Here is a 20,751-nt window from a genome sequence, read left to right as displayed (position 1 = left end):
TGGAGTACCTGTTGGGGATTTCCCTTTCCTTTCCCTTCTCTCCACCCCATCCCATGCCACCAATCAACTCTGACCAAGTGACTCAGAACTTCTGAACCTCTGGAACTCACAGGTAGTTTCTTAGGATAGAGTGGGGCACATTCATTTAGGTATTGATGCTTATTCTCCTAAGGCTATGAGAGCACAAATACAAAAGAGGCAGCTCCAAAGTCCAGGCTCACACTTGCTCAAGGTCTCCACCTTCCCCAACAGGGTGATGTCCAATGAGACCTCCAACTGAGGGTGGCTAGGCAGGACATGTGTTTTAGCTGCCATGAGCTGTGGTCCCATGGTGGTCAAGGGATAGGAAAGAGTGAGATGCAAGTCAACCTACAATCTTCACAGGAAGTTCCAGAGCTACATAATGCCAGCTCAAGGGTCACAGGAAGACAGATCAAGAGAGGCAGAGTCATTGTCCTTTTCAAGATCCACTATTCTGTTGGCTCTTCTGGCTCACTGGCCAATGTCAATTCTCTTCAGCACTGAGTCACTCACATGTGGACAGTTAGAAGCAGAAAGTGAATCTTTGCACGTGCTCTGGGTAACCTCCATTATATATGGAATAGGATCACACACATATAGGACTTTTCTTCTTTTCTTCCTTTCTTCCTTCCTTCCTTCCTTCCTTCCTTCCTTCCTTCCTTCCTTCCTTCCTTCCTTTGTTTCTTCCTTCCTTCCTTCTTTCTTCCTCCCTCCTCTCTCTCTCTCTCTCTCTCCCTCTCTGTGTCTCTGTGTCTCTGTCTCTGTCTCTCTGTCTCTCTTTCTGTCTCTCTCTGTCTCCCCCCGTCCCTGTGTCTATAATCAGAATAAGTAGGTCAAAGAGTATGGACTTCTTAGTGACTTTTCTTAGATAATTATAAAATGTTTAGACTGATTGAACCAATTCACAATTCTGCCAAGAGTATATTATTGTTCCTGTCTTCCCACAGCATTGAATGCTTTTGGTATCATCATTTCCATGTTGATAAGTGAAACTCCAGAATTTTAAACCTGCATTTCTCTTATTAGTGATTTTGGAGAGCTTTTCACATATTTGTTGATTATCTTCATTTCTTCTAAAAACTGTTGGTATCTTTTTTGACCACTTATTTACTGGGGGAATGGCTCTTAGTTCTACATGTTTGTGTCAGTTCTTTAAATATCATGGATATCATATGTTTATCTGAGGAATTGGATACAAAGATCTTTTTTCAATCTAGGAGTTACTGTCTTCAATTTTTGAAGGAAACCATGGAAGAGAAATTAGAATTGTCCCACTTGATCACAGTGGGCAGAACTTGGAGTAATGGATGGAAAGTATAGAGAGACTTATTTAGTCTTGAAGTTAGGAAAAACTTCCTATCAATAATGGCTGTCTGAAAATGGGGTGAACTCTCTTGAGAAAGTAGGAGTTTCTCTCTAACTGGAGGTCTTCAAGGAGAAACACAAGAGCTACTTGTTGAGTATGTTGTCCAGTAGATTCTTGTTTGGCTGTGTGTTAGATTAGATGGCTTTTGGAGTCCCTGAAATTCTGAAACTCTGTACCAGGCTTGCACTGTTTCTATGATGTATACATTATGTCATGCTGTTTGCATGAGGGAGAAACTCTGTACCAGGCTTGGACTGTTTCTATGATGTATACATCCTGTCATGCTGTTTGCATGAGGGAGGTGGCCCTCAGAAAAGTCCATACATCTGTAGCCCTTTGGGAAATCTTCGGCTTTTTCCTGACCACTAGAGTTTTGGCATTTTCTTAAAGGTTGTTTGAAATTGCTGACTCTTTCTGTTGTTTTATTTTCAGATCACACCCTCTGAGGAAGGCATAAAGAATGTTATTAAGTTTGTCAGCACTTTCAGGGAGGTCTTTTTATTATGGGGTGGACCCTTCCACTCAATTATTTTCATCTGTCACCCGGACTACCTCAGACCTATCACCTCAGCTTCAGGTATGTAAACCCCAAGGGTCATTGTTACCATGGCAACATCTATCCCTGCCTGTCCCCTCAATTTTTCATTACCCCTCTTACTCACATGTGTGATCATAGAACACCTTATACAGTGAGAAAAATCAATAGTTGTTGCCTTCAAGAACTTACCTTCTCTTTGGGACAGGGTGCAATAAAAGCTGCTAAATGTAAAAAGAAGGAATAGGGAAGGGTTGAGGAATGAAAATGTGATGGAAGGGGAAGAAGAGGGAGAGAATGGTAGGAGAAAGAAAGAAGGAGGAACAAAGAAGGGGGGAGTGACAGAGGAGAAAGATAGAAGCTAGGAGTGAGAGAGAAGTAGAAAGGAGGAAAGAAAACAGTGATGAGGGATTCAGTATTAGGAAGTTCCATCCAATACCCAGAGTGTCCAGGATGCAGAGGAAAGTCAAGAATCAGTTCGTAATCAACATTTATCAAGCACCTACTATGTGTCAGGCAGTGTGCTGAGCACTGAATGTTCAAAGAAAGGTGAAAGACAGTTCCTGTTATATATGTATGTCTATATCTATAGCTATAGCTATCTCCATATCTATATCTAATCCTGTATTGATATCCACATCTATCCATATCCATATCTATAGCCACATCTATATCTATATCTATGTATATCCATCTCTGAAACTATAGTAGATATACATCCATATCAATATCTATCTATAGCTATATCTATACTCACATCTATATCTACCTGCACTCATATCCATACCTATATCTATATCCATGCCCATATCTATATCCATCTTTGTATCTATACCTAGCTATATCCATGTCTATGTCTTTATCCATATTTATATCTATCTCTATCTTATACCTGTATCTATATCTATATTCATCTCTGTATGTATAGCTATATATCAATACCTATATTCATATATATTCATCTCTGTATCTATATCCATATCTATCTCTGTATCTACCTCTCTTATACCTGTATCCATATTTATATAGATATATTCATCTATATTCATCTTTATTCAACTCTGCATCTATATTCATCTCTACATCTGTATCTATCTATATCCATTTCTATTTCTATCTCTATTAGTTTCTATATTTATATCCATCTCTGTATGTCCATATCTATGTCTATGTCTATATCTATATATCTATGTCTATATCTATATCTATATCTATATCTATATCTATATCTATATCTATATCTATATCTATAATAAATTGGAACCAATGAGCCAGGGAAGGCACTAGAATTCAAGTGGCTTGGGAAAGACTTCCTGGAGAAGCTGAGATTTTAGCTGGGACTCTAAAGAAGTCAGTGAAGCCCCAAGGTGGAGATGAAAAGGGAGAGCATTCTAAGGATGGGAGATAGCCAACAAAAAGGTCTGAAGTTGTCTACAGCAAAGAGGATAGTGTCAACGAACTACAGGTATAAGGAGAGAGTAAGGTAAAAGAAAACTGCAAAGGCAGTGGCAAAGTATCTTGTGAAGAGCTTTGAATGCCAAGCAGAGGGTTTTATGTGCTCTAGTTCAAAGAGGGCAGGGGGAACCCCTGAATGTTCCTCCCCTTTCACCCACTCACTGATCTTTGTTTTCTACCGCCTTCCCCACCCAGGGGAAGGTGGCTTAGGGCTGGAAGAATCTTAGCACTGGACAGGAGCAGAGCCACCAAACCCAGTCACCACTATAGTCCAGATTATCTTCTCTGGGGGTCACACTGTGGATGGACAATCAGTACAGTAAAAAATAAAATAGAAGTGAAAGAGAAATCAGCATTTCCTTTGGTAAATCATGTAGCACTTTCAAAGACCCCAGGCTTTTCCCTGAAAATAAAACTCATTTTTTTAAAAGAATGATATTCTGTCAGGAAAACATTGTACACAGCAACAGCCACCATCTGTGATGACTAATTTTGATAGACTTAGCCCTTCTTGGCAATGCAAGGACCTAAAACAATTCCAAAGGACTCATGATGGAAAATGCCATCCACATCCAGAGAGAGAACTATGGAGTCTGAATGAGGAGCAAGGCAGACTATTTTTTTGTTTTGTTTTGTTTTGTTTTCTCATGGTTTCTCCCATTAATTATAATTCTTCTATACAACATGACTAATGTGAAAATATGTTTAATAGGCATGTATATATAGAGTCTACATCAGATTGCAGGCTGTCTTAGGGAGGGGGGGAAAAGAAGGGGGAAAATTAAAAGTAAAGAAGTAAATGTTGAAAACTAAAAATAAATAAATCAACTTAAAAAAGAATAATATTCTGCTGGTGGTACCATGTAGCCATGAATCATAGAACACCATAATCAAATGCCAGCACTGCACTGACTGAAAACAAACAAAAGCAATCCCTTTTCCTTCCTGTCCAAAATCCACTCCAAACAAACCATAGTCCCTTCCTTTAAGGAGCTGATATATTAATGAGAGAAAAGGGGAGAGAAAGGTGAGGGAAAGGAAATTCAAAAACCAAGCTGGGAGAGGAATGAATAATGGCAGACCTGGGCCTTCTTCAAAATGCAGACCTGAGAAATCAGTCATGGGAGAAGCGGGGCTACAGAGGTAGAGGAATGTTAGAGGGTGAGAAAGTCACAGGGGGTGAGGGAAGTTCCAGTGTGAGAGGGCATCTGAGGCATGGTGAAGAAGTCAAACATGCCTGGGAGAATAACCATGAATTCTTAAGTAAGACAGGTAGGATTATGGGAAATATTGGAAAAGCAAGCTTTCCTTCCTGATCATCTATGAGGCCCCATGTCTGGGCCCATGTCTGGGTGGTATCTGAGGAATAAGAGGCCAGCTCATACTTTGGCCATTCCCAGGGTTCTTTGGGCAAAGCTTGTGGCCTTCTCTGGGTTTGTGCAGGTAGCACATAAGGCTATGTCTGATTGTTCTCCCACATCAAGTTTCCTGTTCTTGCACCCCCCCCCCCCCCACTGCTGTCCTGATCTCTGCTGTCCTCCTCGTGCTTTCTCTTTCCTTTCTGTGTTGAGACTAGGAGGCAGTTGTTTTGGGGTTGGAGATAGGTAATGGCAAAGGAAAGGAAGCTCCAACCCCCTATTTCCCAGCTTGAGACTGAGTTCCCTTCCCTTCTCTTCCCCCTTGGCTATTTTGTGACACATTCCTTCCCCTGTCTTCACCACAAGGTCTTTAAACCACCCTTTGAAATAACACATATGTCTCCACAGCCAATATTGTACCCAAGGACAAGCTTTTGTATGGACTCCTCAAGCATTGGCTGGGTGAGTGATAGGGGCAAAAGCACTAGGAATTGAGAAGACACCTGAGGAGAAAATGCTTAGGATGCTTTTGACCAAGGAGTTCATTGTACTAAGGATTGTACTAAAGGATTGATTATTAACGGACCAAGGGGAAATAGAATCCTGGGAGGGTTAGTGTTTGGGGACAGTTTGAGGCCTAGTGGTTGTTGGTGAGAGATTTAGGGATAGGGATAAGTAAAAGATTGGTATGGGGTCTAGATTGAGGGGAGGACACATGATCTGCATGTGGGGTAAGGGTCCTGAGTCATTCATTATTATGATCTGGGCCTGGGCTTCTCCCATCATCTTTCTCTTAGGAGATGGGCTGCTTGTGAGCAAAGGAGAGAAATGGTTCCAGCGCCGGCGCCTGCTGACCCCAGCTTTTCACTTTGACATCCTCAAACCCTACATAAAGATCTTCAACAAAACCACAGACATCATGCACGTAAGACTGGACAAGCTGTGGGTAGATGGGAGTTGACCCCAAGAGGCCAGGGGCCTACATGGAGTGAATTCCCTGTTAAACCACCTTGTACAGCAACAGGTGTGATGGTGGCCATGACTACAGCAAGGTGAACAAGGCTTTTCCCCTGGGGAAAAAAGAAATTAGGGGTTTCTGCAGTGCTTCAGTAAGGAATAAACAGAGTTTAGGATGTAGTTAGTAAGAATAATCAGTTAAGGGAGGAAGCCAACAAAGGCAGACTTGGGGAAGCTCTGGCCATGCCTGTTCTGTGCCCTCACTCCCAAACTGTACCTTAGTTTTACACATGTGTCTCCCCTGATCCTCAAATACGGTGCATTTAGTCTACCTTGCCTCAATCATCACTTCTGGTTGGTATTAGTGGTACAAAAGTGCCTCATTATGTCTCTCAGCTGTCCCGCCAGCCTCTTTCCCTGAATTTAGCCCGAGGGGGTTAAGGTGGTGGAGCACAGCCCATAGTCACCATCACATGTGAGTCTTCTCCAGTACTTGTCCTTTCAGCTCAGTTTTGTGTCTAGGACCTCTTCTCCTCCCAGCATCCCATGAGGCAGAGAGGTCAGTGTTAATCAACCCCATTATTACAGATGAGGAAAGGAGGTGAGGCCCAGAGAAATAAAGTGACTTGCTAAGGTTACAGAATGTAGTTCACACAGTAACATAGCTCAGATTGGACCTCAGTTCTCCTGACTCCTAGCCAATGACTCTCTCTACAACTCTGAATGTGATCTTTAGTGCCCACCTGGTTACCCATGACAAAAAGAGTCCTTCTCTTGTTTTTTTTTCTGGCATTTTGCAGGGGTTCAGGACAAAGGTTCAGCTCCTGAGAGGAGTACAGACTCACACTTGTGATTTCTTTCTTGGGCAGATGAAATGGCAGCATCAGTGTGTTGGGGGCAGCTTCCACCTGAACGTGTTTGAACACATCAGCTTGATGACACTGGACAGCTTGCAGAAATGTGTCTTCAGCCATGACAGCCGTTGTCAGGAGTGAGTCCCTGCCCAGCTCTTGACTTTGAGGCCTCAGAAACTAGAAGCAACATAGTCACAGGGTGCAGTGGCAGGAAGACCCTATTGAAGGGAAATGTTCACTGTTAGGGATGAGATCTAGGATGGTGAAGGAAGAGGGGCAGATCAAAACTAACATGGAAACTGGAGGCCCTATAGCTGACTAGTTGTGTGTGGTCTTTAATGTTCTAAACCCCACCATACCAATCCTTGGAGGGAGGTACGCTGCCCTGAGCATCTCCCCAGACTGGCCTTGGTAAAGCATCAATTACTATTTTATCATCAACTATTTACAAATATGGCAATTCCAGTGTTACGGGAATGTAATGCATTTATTATGTTCCTACTGGGTGCCAGGTGTTGTGCTAAGCACTGACTATACAAAGATATCAATGAAACAGTCCCTACACTCAAGTAGATTATGGTATTGGGGCGGGGACAACAAGTACATTAAAAAAATCTACAAAATAAGTATAAGTAAGCTTTGGGAGTGAGGCGCTTGCTTGTCATCCCTTCTCATTCTGGCTCAGTTTCCCCTTTCCTCCTGATGTCTCCAGTGAGAGCCTTCTTGGTGATAATATTGATGAGTGACTCCAGAAAGATCCTCTGGATGAGGCAGAGCCTTCTTGGTGATAATATCGATGAGTGACTCCAGAAAGATCCTCTGGATGAGGCAGATGCTGGGAGAATGTCCATGGCAGAATTGGCCCCTGTGGTCAGTGTACTGGCTGCCATGCAGAGCGAGGTGTCAAGAAGTACTGGCTACAGGTCAGTCAGGCAGATAGGAGGCATCAAGTGATAATGATGTTGCAAGGGAGACTGGAAGTAAAGGTCAGGAGAGCAGATCCTGGAAGGAATAAAAAGGAGGCAAGATACTACCCCAGTCTCAGAGGCATGTCAATAGAGCAGTAACAAAGGTATCAGGGGAAGTGAAGTTGATGATAAGCAACCTGAATTCAAATCTGGGTTTTAAGACAATCAGTTCAGCTGTTTTTCAGCCATCTCTTACTCTTCATGACCCCATTTGGGGTTTTCTTCTTGCCAAAAATACTGAACTGGTTTGCCATTTCATTCTCCACCTCATTTTATACTTGAGGAAATGGAAGCAAACAGGGTGAAATGACTTGCCCAGAGTCACATAGCTACAAGGTGTCTGAGGCTGCATTTGAATTCAGGAAGATGAGTCTTCCTGATTCCAGGCCTTACAGTGTATCCACTGGCTGTTCTTTTTAGGACAATACCTCACGTGTAAAAGGGAGCTGGTAATGAATACCTTACCTAAATTACAGGCTCATTGTGAGCTTTATAAAGTTCGTGGTGCTTTAGAAATGTACAGTTTTTGTTTTTGTTGTTTATATTTAATATTTTCTTTACTGAGGCAGTCTAGAATTGAATCCATAATATCTCCAAGCTATGCCTGTATATCCAAGTTACAACCTACCATCCCAACCTCAGGGCTGGGTCTACAGGGATTACCTTGCAGTTCTCACAGTAGCTGCACTGCTTTCCTTGCTGAACTTATACCATCTGGCTCCTAAACCCAGAAGTCAGGTTCTCCTCAATTTTCTCTAGGTAGCAGGCTCAATCAGGCCTCCTGGAGATCTTTTTCACTCTCTTGAGCTTTGAGTATACTCAATCAAAAACCAAATATTTTTGTTCAGCTCTATACTCTAGGTTACATTAGATGTAGATACCATCTCTGCCCTTGGAGAACTCCCAACCTCGCGAGGGTTGAACTGAAGTACAACGCTAGGCTCTCTGCTTAAATGAGGGTTACATGAGTTCAGAGAAGGAAGGGCTTTCTATGAGCTGAGGTTTTCTCAGGAGAGCCTTCTCCTCCTGTTGCCTCCAGATATAGAGGCTTGTGGGCTACGCAGGTCCTGTCTCTAGTCACATGGCACTTGCTTTGCTAGAAGAACTCCCTTTCCTATTGCCCACAGGCTTCTGGCTGACCATTTGTACAGTTCTGTGGTTGAAGAAGTCATTTTCTGTTGTTTCCCATTGGATTTCCTTCCTGCTATTTCTTCTGGTGTAACCTTTAGGATTTTCCTGCAGTAGGTATTTGGGAGCTGGATGGTCTTTCTCCCATTTAGGTAACCATCTTGCCTCGAAGTCCTGAAGGAAGAATTAAAGCTCAGTTGAGATGGGGGCTTGTAAAGTCAATGAAAAGCCATTTCCAGTTCAGAAAGGGGGGGCAAAATCTGGGACAGTTTAGCTGTAGCATAGAGTTTGTGAAGGGGAGGAATGTGAAATCAGACTGGAAAGATAGGTTTAAGGCACGCTGTGGAGGCCCTTGAATTGCAGGCTAGATTTTGTATTATATTCTGTAGCAATGAGGAGCCTTTGGAGAGTTTGGAATAGTGGAGTAATATAGTCATATCAGTGCATTTGAAAGATTTATTTCTTAACATAAGAAGTAGGCTTAAGGGACTCAGAGCCTAGAAGGAAGAAGATTAATCAGTAGTCTAGTAATTAAGGTAAAAAAGACTAAGATTTAACTATCATGTTGACAAATATGAGTGGAGGGGCCCTAATGAGAGATGAGGACATAGAATCAGTAGGAGTTGCCAACTGAATATAATGTGGGTGGGTGAGGGAGAGTACAAAATTAAAGATGCCTAAAATTTCAAGTCTGGGGAGGGGAGAGCAGAGATTGCTTTCAATAAAAACATTTAAAAGGTTGTGTGGGGGGGCAGGCTCTGATATATATAGAAGATGTTGAGCTGAATTTTAGAATTTTGCATGGAGGTGAGTCAGGATCTCTTGTGAAATAGGAGGGCTGTAGGGAGGAGTGAATTTCTATTTTTACAATTAAAAAAATAAGACATGTAAATTCCATTATAGAAAAAGATCATTCAAATAATTATCCTAGTTGGGGGTTATGTGCAAAGAAGTTGTTTATGAAGATTGATTTGAGAACAGGAGCTGTGCAGGATGAATTGGAAATAGAGTAGTTAGAAAGCATCTACCCTAGTCCAGTCATGAAGGAGTAACGGACCTGGGAAGAGATTAAGCATTTATAAAGAGACTACTACCATGTGCCAGGCACTGTGCTAAGCACTTCACTAATATGACCTCATTTGATCCTCACAAACAACCCTTTGTGGAAGGCACTGTCATCACCCTCCTTTTACAGTTGAGGAAATTGAGGCAAACAGAGGTTAAGTGACTTGCCCAGGGTCACACAGCTAGTAAGTGCCTCAGACCAGATTTGAACTCAAGTCTTCCTGCCTCCACTTGCAGAGCTTCATCCACTGTGCCACCTAGCTGACACTTAGTCTAGTTTTCAAAAAGTGTACCATGAGTTTTTGGTAGGCATGCCTTGAATTGTATTGGCTTCATATTTGCAATTGTATATACACATGCAAGTCCTTTGATTCTCCAGTTATGTGCCAAAATTCTATCTGGCAAAAAAATAATACTATGCTGTGATAAAAAAGGTTGCACATCACTGGCCCAGATATTAGTACAATCAAAGCTGGTCTGTTGTTCTGCTGGGCAGGAAGGCAGAATCTGTTGCTATTCTTTCTTCCCATCTGAAGTTGTCTGTCATTTCTTAGATTTATCATTATTTACTTTAGAGGGCAGACTAGGTCTAATTAATGGAAGTTGTAGAGAGGCAGTTTGAGGACTGATATACAGGGGGAAAAGCCCTCTTCCCAATAATTAGAATTGTCAAAAAGCTGAAAATTTGCTTCTTCGGAAAAAGGCATGTTTTCCATCACTGGAGGTCTTCAGGTAGGTGCTGGGGCCCAGTAAGGATACTGTAGAGGGAGTTCTTGTTCAGAAGTCTGGGCCTGTTTTGTTTAAAGTAATTGGAATATTACAGAGCTAACTAGATTGACAAGAAACCAAGAAATTCTGGTGAGACCTCTGAGTGGGAGAGAAGGAAAGCCCTACCTAGTAGTTTTCATTGTGCATCCATCTTTCTGTTTCTTTGTGTTCTGTGCACCCTTGGGAGTCTCATTCAAAGAGTTGCATTCAAACAACTGAAGAGGTCAAGCACAACATAAACCAAAAGAGATGGGCAGAGATGGTCAAGCACAGCCTTTTCTTTAAACGTATCTTCTCAGTCTTTCCCTCTTTTCTGGGGGCAAGCCTGCATCAGAAGTGATGGGACTATGATAATCAAAGGTTAACATTTACCAGGGTAAAAATTGTGGGGAAAGAAAGGGAGGTAGAAAAGGCCACATCTGCAAGTACTGTGTTCAGTACTGGATCTCAAACATCTATACTGTCCAGAGAAGGATAAATAGGATTGTGAAGAGACTGGAGAGCACACCATACCAGATGATCAGTTGAAGGAACTGCCTGGAGGTGGGGTGGAGGGAGGTGATTTGTTGTTCACTGGTGTCTGACTGTGATGGCATTTGAGGGTGTTCTTGGCAAAGGTAATGGAGTGGAACATTTCCCCCTCTGGCCCACTTTACATATAAAGAACTGAGGGAAACAGGGTTAAGTGACTTGCCCAGGGTCGCGCAGCTTGTAAGTGTTTGAGGCTAGATTTGACCTCAGGAAGATGAGTCTTTCTGATTCCAGGCAGGGTGCTATATCCATCGGGTGTGCAACTTAGCTGCCTCAACAGAAGTGATAGCTGTTTTTAGGTGTAAGGTTTTCTTATGTGAATGATTTATCTTCTGAAAAATGAAACAAAAGGGCCTCTGTGTGAAAAAATGTTTTGAAGAAACACAAATAGTTTGGGGTTCTTAGAGAAAACAGACTTTCTAATAAAAGTGCTAAGAAAGTGTGTTTGAAAACAACTCACATGCAAAAGAATGGAGGGATGTTAGAGATCACTGCAACACATTGTTTTCCAGCAGCTAATCTGAATCTTAATATTTTCAGGACTTTATTGATGAACAGCTCTGCATTGCAGAACTCTTTTGGGGGCTATGCGATTTTAGTCTAATAAATATTTGTGTTATACTTTATAGAAATGTGGACTTTAGGTTTTTCATTTTAAACATTACCCATGACAAGACCTTGCTTTGAGGCATTAGAAGGCAGAGAATAGAAACTGAAAGTAGAAGCTGACTGAGAAGGGAAGGTCAGAGAAGCTCCAGACAGAAGCAAAAAGCATAGAAGCCAGGAAAAGCGTTAGGAAAAAAAGAATAGGTGAATCAAAATCTGAGTAAAGAGTTTAGAGCCTGCACTACCCCACTGTTCAGCTTGGGTGTGTGTGGTGGGGAGTGGAGAGAGTGTGGAGAAATGCTTTCTTTCTGGAGCTAATTAGAGAAAAGGATACTTCTGTGCTGTAACTGAAGAGCTGTCCCGGCTGTTTTGCCTTGCAATGAAACAGTTTTAAAGGAGATTGAAAACAAGGCAGGCTCTGCAGCTTCCCTAGGAGGTGCTTTGTTGGGAAGAGAGCTCATGCTACTAGCTGACTCGAGCAAAGCAGAATCCTCCGTGGTTTAAAGGTCTTATTGGGCTTGTCTTGAAACAAGGAAAGTCTCTTATGCCTGCATTGCCCTCTACTGGCATTTCTCTATGAGGAGGTAAACAGTCTTCATAGCTCAGAGAACAAATTGATAAATCTCTACAGATTCCATACTTATAGGAACTGCTTGTCATGGAAAGGACATAACAGTGTTGTTACTGAAAGAGCTTAATGCTGCTTCCATGGCCCAGGAGTACCAGAGAAGGGTCTTCGTTCAACAGGAGAGTCTAGAGAAGTGTAATAGGAGTGGTCTTGCCCAGTATGCGACAGCAGTGCAGACTTTATCTAAAAAGGGCATTAAGACCTGGACATGGATTTCCTGCTCTTTCCTCACTGCTAGGTTTCTATAGGTTTGTGCCCACTCTCCCCATCCTTGTAACCCAGTAGAAGAGTATGACCCAGTGTTTATGGGTAGACTGTTATGTTCTGGTTCTTCTTGCTTTTGTCTTCTGTTGAATAATGATGTGATTGCTTTTGATTTTCCCTTTGCAGATAGCAAATGTTTCATGTTTTAGAGTTACTGGCATCCTTGTGACTTTATAAATGGGAAACATGGGCAAGAGGCTCAGAGTGAGTGTAGCAGCATGGCTGACCATGGCCAGGTGTACCTCCGGGAATGAGCTCCCATCCCAGCCACTTGGACCTGCCTCCCTTCTTCCTCTTCACCACCTCAGGGCTGTCAATATGAGTGCTAGTTACAGACAGAGAGAGAAAGGAAATGTGGGTGCCACATCATGCTGGTGCCATACCCCAACAGAGTTCACAAGTATTTGAAGTATTTGAATTTTGGGTCCCTGAGAGGGATTAGATTTATCATTATCTACTTTAGAGGACAAAACTAGGTCTAATTAGTGGAAATTGTAGAAAGGCAGTTTGAGGTTTGATATAAAGGGGGAAAGAACCCACTTCTCAATAATTAGAACTGTCAAAAAGCTGAAAATTTGCTTCTTTGGAAAGAGGTGTGTTTTCCATCACTGGAGGTCTCCAAGTAGATGCTGGGTCCCATTAAGGATACTGCAGAGGGAATCCTTGTTCAGGTCCAGGTTGGCCTTCATGGCCTCTGAGGTCTTTTCTGAGATTCTGTGATTATATATTATGGAGGAAGAAGAGATGGGATTTGTGGCCGAGAGAGGTTTTGAGCCTGAGTGACAGACTGGGGAGAGGTCATGTCAGTGACTATGCCAGGCAAGTTGGGAGGGGGCTGCTTTGGAAGGACATTTGAAGAGCTTAGTCTGAGCTGTGTGGAGTCTGAAGGTCTGCGGTTCTCTCAGGGTCCTCACGTGGCCTGACCCCTGACCCTGGCCCCCATACTTTGCACAGGAAACCAAGTCCTTACATCTCTGCCATCTCGGAATTAAGTGCCCTCGTGTCAAAACGCAACATGGAGCCACTCCTATACTTTGATGCTATATACTTCCGCACCAGCCAGGGAAGGCAGTTTTCTAGGGCTTGCAAAGTTGTACATAGCTTCACAGATGCTGTCATCCAAGCCCGGCGCCAAGTCCTTGCTGAACAAGGTACTGAGGCCTTCATCAAAAATAAGACCAAAGGAAAGACCATGGACTTCATAGATGTTCTGCTGCTGGCCAAGGTGAGCATCAGAGCTACAGGGAGAAGTGGGAAGGGAGGGAGTTTTCCAGAAGCCCTGAGGGACCATGGGGAGGTGGGGGAGGACAGCCAGGGGAAATTGAAGGGCTTGGTTGCCAAGGGCAGTTTCATGGTTCCATAATATATGCCTCAGAGCTGAGTCACATACAATATTGTGTATTGGAAAAGTGTCCCTTTACTTTCCTCCCATGGGTGGGGTGAAATAGCTACCGCTAACCTGTTCTGGGTATATGAAAGGAGTAATCTGAGTTCTAAGCATAGTTAGTTATATCCTATCTGGAATATGTCTGGAATCTATTAACTACCCTACGATACCTAGAAATAATCTCAAAGCATATCCCCTGAGGTTATTTCTAGGTATATCAGGGTAGTTAATAGGATTCCAGGCATATTCTCAAATATTTCTGTGGTTCTAAGTAAATCAAAGGTAATTTCCTACATTGTAGATTTATTTAGGAGTACCATTAAGACTGCTTCTAGCTATATCAAAGGACACACTAGGGTATGTTGGAAATATCTAGAATTTCTAGGGTATAAAAGTGCATGGGAGAGAGTATTAAAGAGGAAGGGACCAGACTTATTAGAGGGTAAAGTGCCTATCAAAGAATCCTGATACTCCCAAGGTATGCCAAAGCTAGGAATAAGTCTTTGGCTTCAGAAGGAATTCATGCTTTGGGTAAGAGTCCCCTCTAAGTCCAAGTTCCTATTATTCTAGGTGTGTCTTCCAGCAGTATCTGATTCTGGGCAGTTCTCAATGTAGTTTCTAAGGGTTTTGAACATATCAGGTGACTTTCATGGTGTGGTTCTATAAGTGCAGTAGGAGTCCAGAGGACAGTGTCAGGTGCTTTAGCAGGCTATGGGGGTACGAGTTATGCTAAGCATTTGGGCTAGGTCTCAAGGATTCTAGGTATGATACCTGACACCATTAGCAGTGCCTGGGGGTAGTGGGTTGCTTTTGAGGGGATCCCGAGTAGAGCTACTCATGGGAAAGAAAGAGGCCAAGAACCCACAGATATCTACTATTCCAGGATGAAGATGGGAAGACTTTGTCAGACAAGGACATTCGGGCTGAGGCTGACACCTTCATGTTTGAGGGTAAGGGAGCAGATGGAGTGGGAGTGTCTAAGGGTAAGGGTGCTGGGGATTTAGAGGGCATTTTCCCTTAAGAAGCCCATTCATTTCATATTTCTGATGTCAGTCTCAGTGATTCCTGCTTTGATCAGGGCTAGCCTAGAAGGAGCTGTCCCCTCAGAGCCTGTGCTGATTTCAGTGTGGTCATGATGTTTCTTCTCACTCCACAGTTCACTAATAGAAACCTCCTCACCCCCATACCAATTCTCTGGAGTCTTTTCTCTTCCTCCCAGGCCATGACACAACAGCAAGTGGCCTCTCCTGGGCCCTCTACAACCTGGCCCACCACCAAGAATACCAAGACCGCTGTCGTCAGGAAATACAGGAGCTCCTGAGGGGTCGTCAGCCAGAGGAGATTGAATGGTCAGTGTGGAATGAGACTGAGAGGATTCCTATAGAACAGATGATTAGGAGCTCATCCCCTAGACCACCCCAGCCACAGCTGAGGACACTCCTCAAAAGAAACATCCCCAAGCCTCACACTGACCTGGCTAGAGCTTTGCCTCTATAGATGACAGTCCTTGCCTGTCTAAATAACTCTCCCCTAGTAGACAGGAGGGTTTCTTGACCATTTGATGGTTTTCTGGATAACTCTCCACAGATACAACCCAGGGCTAACAGGTAGAGAGATTTCTCTGCTAAAGACTCCATCCCACATGCTGGGCTTTCTCACTCTCTCTTCTTTGATCACATCTCTGTCAGTGTCCCCAACTCTCCCTAACCCCTCCCTCCCAACTCTGGAGACTGTGGACCAAAATGTCTTGATCCTGTCACATTGCCTTCTCTCTGTGTGGCATTGGGTGTTCGAGGCCCCTCCCCCAGGATGACAGGTCTGCTCTCTCCAGGGATGACCTGTCCCAGATGCCTTTCCTGACCATGTGTATCAAGGAGAGCCTGAGGCTGCACCCACCAGTTGTTGTTATTGCTCGTCAGTGCACCAAGGACATCCAACTACCTGATGGGCGCATCATCCCCGAAGGTAGGCTTTCCCCAGTCATATGTGGCACAGTAAGGGGAAGGCAAGGCATACAGAGGCCGCATTTGGGTGTGCAGTGTGGGAGAAGGGAGAGAGCAGGTGCTAGGTTTTCTTCAGGAAGTGGCTGAGGAATGATACTTAGAAAGTTGGTGGAGAAGGAGTGGGGTTGAGGGAGAACACTGATGGGTGCATGTATTGAATTTGCAGGCCATGTTGGGCTCTCTATTTCTTCCTTCTTAACAGGGTGTACTTGTTTGCTCAGCATTTTTGGAATCCACCACAATCCATCTGTGTGGCCCAACCCTGAGGTACCTACTCCCATTCTTCTCATGTTATCTGGCCAGACCTAGGGGTCAAGGACACTCATGGCAAAGGGTTGGGCCTTTGCCTAGGATGAATATAGAAGAAGCCCCGATTTGTCTCTAAGGAGCAGAAGCAGGAAGGCAAGAGACTGCAACACTGATCTCCTCACAGGGGATGGTCTGCTGCCTTAAAGGTAGTTTCCTTGCCTCCCTGGTAGAGGTCTGCTTGCCTGGTATGGCCCTGGGTCATCCATACCTTCCTTCATCTGTACCTCTCCCTCAGGTCTATGACCCATACCGCTTTGAGCCAGAAAAAATCCAGAAGATGTCACCTCTGGCATTTATCCCATTCTCAGCTGGACCCAGGTAAGGCCATGGCACCTGCTTTCCTATTTGCCTCTCTGAGGTCCTGGGGAAATGTCCTCACCCTTTTGGGTCATTGTGGTTTTCTCCAAACCCTCAAGAGAGACCAGCTCTATCCCCGGGAGACAGAGAGGCCCCATCCTATCCATGTGTGTGTTTGTGTGTGTGTTTGTGTATGTGTGTGTGTGAGAGTGTTTCCATGTACATGTACATGTGCATGTACGCATGAGTGGTGGTGGGAGGACAGAGTAAGGCTGGGAATTAGCAGACCCTCCCCTTGAACAGGAACTGCATTGGCCAGAACTTTGCCATGTATGAGATGAAGGTTGTGCTGGCCCTCACTCTACTGCGATTCCGAATCCTCCCTGATGACCAACCAGTCAAAAGGAAGCTAGAAGTGATCCTCAGAACAGAGGATGGGATGTTCCTGAGGGCAGAGCCACTGCAGACGCACTTCCCAGAAGCCCCCAAGAAGTGATGGATGAGAATTTCCTCAGGCTTGGGACATGAAGGCCTGGAGTCTGCCAGTCCTTCAGTTACTCTTGTCTTGTTTGTGAATCTTCAGAATAAAAGGAATTTAACTTGCAAATTGGTTTTGCTTTGTGCCTTTATACCATGAGGTAGAGGCTGGTGAGAGAAGATAGGAATCCCTATTCCTCCATTCCAGGAAGAAACATTAGGAGCACGGGAGTGTGAGGGAGAGGGGGAAATGGGAACCACAATTGTCTAGAAACATCTTGTTCGACTGATCTCCCATCCACCTGATAGCCTAATAGTAGAAAGTCTGCAACCACAACCAAAGGAGAAACAAGCTATAACAAACTATGCAAGAACATGGTGAAATGGTTGGTCTCATTTCCTGATGTCTTTGATATCGCAGTTTTTTGTCTTCCTTTTTTAAAGTTTTTTTTTTTTTTAGGTGGGCGTTATGGTGTTTTTTTTTTTTTTTTTACAGCTTTCAGAGTTGTGTATTTTTACGGTGGTGTGAAAATCACTGTCTTTGCTGCTGGCAATATAATGTTGAAAAGGTACATAGGCCTCAAGTTGCTTAGCAGGGATGGGGAACCTGTGTCCTCAAGGCCACATGTGGCCCTCTAGATCCTCAAGTGTGGCCCTTTGACTGAATCCAAATTTCAGAGAACAAATCCCCTTAATAAAAGGATTTGTTCTATTGTTGTACCAGAAGCGAGCAAGACACACCACAGAGTATAAGTTTTAAGTGGAGAATTTATTAGCCAGCGGCCATTGGGGTACGGCACCACAAATCAATGGCAAATGTGTTGGGGGGATGCTTTGGCTTATATAGGATATGGGGGTACAGAGTGGGGGGGAATAGGAACAAAGGTCCTGGCTGATCAAAAGATTCAGTCAGGTTATCGTACTAGTGGGATAATCTCATTTACATTCCTTGGTGGAGTCACGGAGCCCCAGGGATATCTGCTAGAAAGGATCTGCCAGGTTATCCTTCAGTGGGATGGTCCTATCTATTGAGATTCCTTGGTGGAGTCATGGAGTCCCAGGGGGTTTGCTAAATGCCAAAGATATCTGAGTCCATTCTTTCTGGGGGTGCTTGTCAGTAGCTAGGGGTTTCTCAGGGGTTCCTAATTTTCCTTGTATAACATTCCCCACTTTTTTTCTCATGGGGGGTTTCAAATCCTTGAAAAAGGAACGACCTGATGGGGCATAGCAATAAAAATTAGGAGGCCAACCAAAAACGCTAAGCAAGGGTGACAATAAAAGGAACGCTAGGTTGTTGTTGGCCCCAGGGGAAGGCCTGACCTAGTTGGAAGACTCAAGGAGAGTCCAAGGAGCCTCCCCGGGTACTGCACTCCAGAAATTTAAAAAAAATGGTATAAAACATTCCACCTTTCCTCCTTTTTGGTCAAAGGCAAACTGAAAGTTTCGCCTAAGGACCAATTAATCCAATGATAAAATCCCTATCTAGGTGGAGTCAGGTATTCCCTTTTCTGTATTTGGACATCCCCAGGGATGGGCAGAAATTGTGAACTAATTGTAAGTAAGCAGAGGGAACATAATAAAAATTCAGAAAAAACAGTCTTGGGAACACAAGGACGCAGAAGGGAAAAAAAGCAGGTCTTTGCTCAGGTTCTGGCTCCGGATCCCATGAGAAAGCCGTCCGTGTCTGGTGCTGTCCCTCTCAGGCTCTTGGAACCGCAGGGCGAGGCTCCTATAGGCTCAGATGTCCACTCCTCACACGGGGTTCCCAGAACACATGTAATTTGATGATTAAGAAAGAAGCACAACATAGGTCCCAGCCACGCAGGGTTAAGTTCTGCCTCTCTGGTTCAGATCTAGAAATTCTCAGACAATTTTAACTTACTATAACTTACAGATATTTTACAAAGGGGTTATATTTCACTCGTACCATTATCTTATACAATTTTCTTGTATTAGCATCCAAATTTAAGATCTTATTACCAAAACACACTTATCAGCTCGAATTTCCAGAATTGATAAATTTTTAGAGCCAATCATACACATCTGTACATAATTCTTAGGGGAATCAATCTGATCCTATTGCGTTTTTCAAAATTCACTATCCCTTCCTTTTATTAGACATTTATCACATTACATGTTCAATTTGTTCTTTTTCTAGCTTTTTCAGTTGCACCCCCAATTCATTGATCTCCTTTTTCTCTATTTTATTCATGTAAGCATTTAGAGATATAAAACTGCTTCTGCTGCATCCCATAAGCTTCGGTATGTTGTCTCATTATTGTCAGTCTCTTGAATGAAATTAATTGTTTCTCTGATTTGTTCTTTATCCCACTCATTCTTTAGAATTAGATTATTTAGTTTCCAATTAATTTTTAGCTTATTTTTCCATGGTTCTTTATGACAAACAATTTTTATTGCATCATGATCTGAAAAATATGCTTTGACTATGTCTGCCTTTCTGCACTGGATTGTGAGGTTTTTATGCCCTAGTCCATGGTCAATTTTCGAGTATGTGCCATGTACCGCTGAGAAAAAAGTATATTCCTTTTTATCCCCATTCAGTTTTCTCCAGAGGTCTATCATATTTGCCTTTTCTAAAATTGTCTTCATCTTCTTAACTTCTTTCTTGTTTATTTTGAGGTTAGATTTATCAAGTTCAGAGAGGGGGAGGTTGAGGTCTCCCATTATTATAGTTTTGCTGTCTATTTCTTACTGTAACTCCCTTAACCTCTTCTGTAAGAATTTGCATGCCATACCACTTGGTGCATATATGTTAAACAATGATATTGCTTCGTTGTTTATGGTGCCTTTTAGCAAGATGTAGTGTCCTTTCTTATCTCTTTTAATTAGATCTATCTTTACTTTTGCTTTGTCTGAGATTAAGATTGCTACACCTGTTTTTTTTTTTTACTTTAGCTGAAGCGCAATATATTTTACTGCAGCCTTTTACCTTTACCCTGTGTGTATCCCCCTGTTTCAAATGTATTTCTTGTAAACAGGATATTGTAGGATTATGGTTTTTAATCCATTCTGCTATCCACTTCTGTTTTATGGGAAATTCATCCCATTCACATTCACAGTTATGATTACTATCTGCATCTTTTTCTCCATCCTATTTACCCTCTGTTTCTGCTTTTATTGCTCACTTTCCCCCTCCACTCCTGAACAAGCTTTTGCTTTTGACTGCCACCTTCCTCAGTTTACCCTCCCTCTTGATTCCCCTCCCTTATCTTACCGTTTTCCACTTGTTACTTCTTCCTTCCCTTCTGACCACCCCACTCCCTTTTTCCCCCTTTCTCCTCCTACTGCCTGTAGGACAAGTTAGATTTCTATACTTATCAGGGTATGTTTTTCTCTTCTTGAAGGAAATATGATGAGAGTAAAGCTCAAGCACTGCTCTTCTCCCTCCCTTCTTTCCCTCTAGTATAATGTGTTTTTGTGCCTCTTCATTTGGTGTAATTTACCCTTTTCTACTACCTCCTTACCTCTTCTCCCAGAACCCTCCCTTTACATCTCTTAATTATGTTTTTTATTCTTATATCAGTTATTTTGTATAGATGTGCACAGTCTATGTGTATCCCTTTCAATTGTCATAATAACTGTACTATTCTCAAGACTGACATATATATATACACAAATACATATATAATATATAAAATGTATTATATATATATAACATACATAAGATGATATAATCCTATATAAAGATGAAAATAATTTGCTCTTATTGATTAATAAGGTTTGTGGGGGTTTTTTCCTCCTGTTTACCTTTTT

At 42.9% G+C, this 20,751-nt stretch overlaps 1 protein-coding gene across 1 annotated transcript in view; it reads left to right on the top strand.

Annotated features, from left to right (window-relative positions):
- LOC118850379 (leukotriene-B4 omega-hydroxylase 3-like) overlaps nt 1-17,107 on the top strand; it is a 50,511-nt gene extending 33,404 nt beyond the window's left edge. Inside the window, exons 3-13 of the mRNA XM_036760151.1 lie at nt 1,820-1,964; nt 5,144-5,197; nt 5,533-5,660; nt 6,562-6,683; nt 13,459-13,729; nt 14,775-14,841; nt 15,111-15,240; nt 15,723-15,856; nt 16,097-16,161; nt 16,439-16,521; nt 16,804-17,107. Coding sequence (XP_036616046.1) covers nt 1,820-1,964; nt 5,144-5,197; nt 5,533-5,660; nt 6,562-6,683; nt 13,459-13,729; nt 14,775-14,841; nt 15,111-15,240; nt 15,723-15,856; nt 16,097-16,161; nt 16,439-16,521; nt 16,804-16,996 — 1,392 coding nt within the window. The 3' untranslated portion in view covers nt 16,997-17,107. The remainder of the gene's footprint in view (nt 1-1,819; nt 1,965-5,143; nt 5,198-5,532; nt 5,661-6,561; nt 6,684-13,458; nt 13,730-14,774; nt 14,842-15,110; nt 15,241-15,722; nt 15,857-16,096; nt 16,162-16,438; nt 16,522-16,803) is intronic.
- The last annotated feature ends 3,644 nt before the right edge of the window (nt 17,108-20,751 follow it).

The sequence above is a fragment of the Trichosurus vulpecula genome, chromosome 1 (genome assembly GCF_011100635.1).
Source record: "Trichosurus vulpecula isolate mTriVul1 chromosome 1, mTriVul1.pri, whole genome shotgun sequence".
Classification (NCBI taxonomy): domain Eukaryota; kingdom Metazoa; phylum Chordata; class Mammalia; order Diprotodontia; family Phalangeridae; genus Trichosurus; species Trichosurus vulpecula.
The sequence above is the reverse complement of the archived record's forward strand: the minus strand, read 5'-3'. Positions and strand labels throughout refer to the sequence as shown.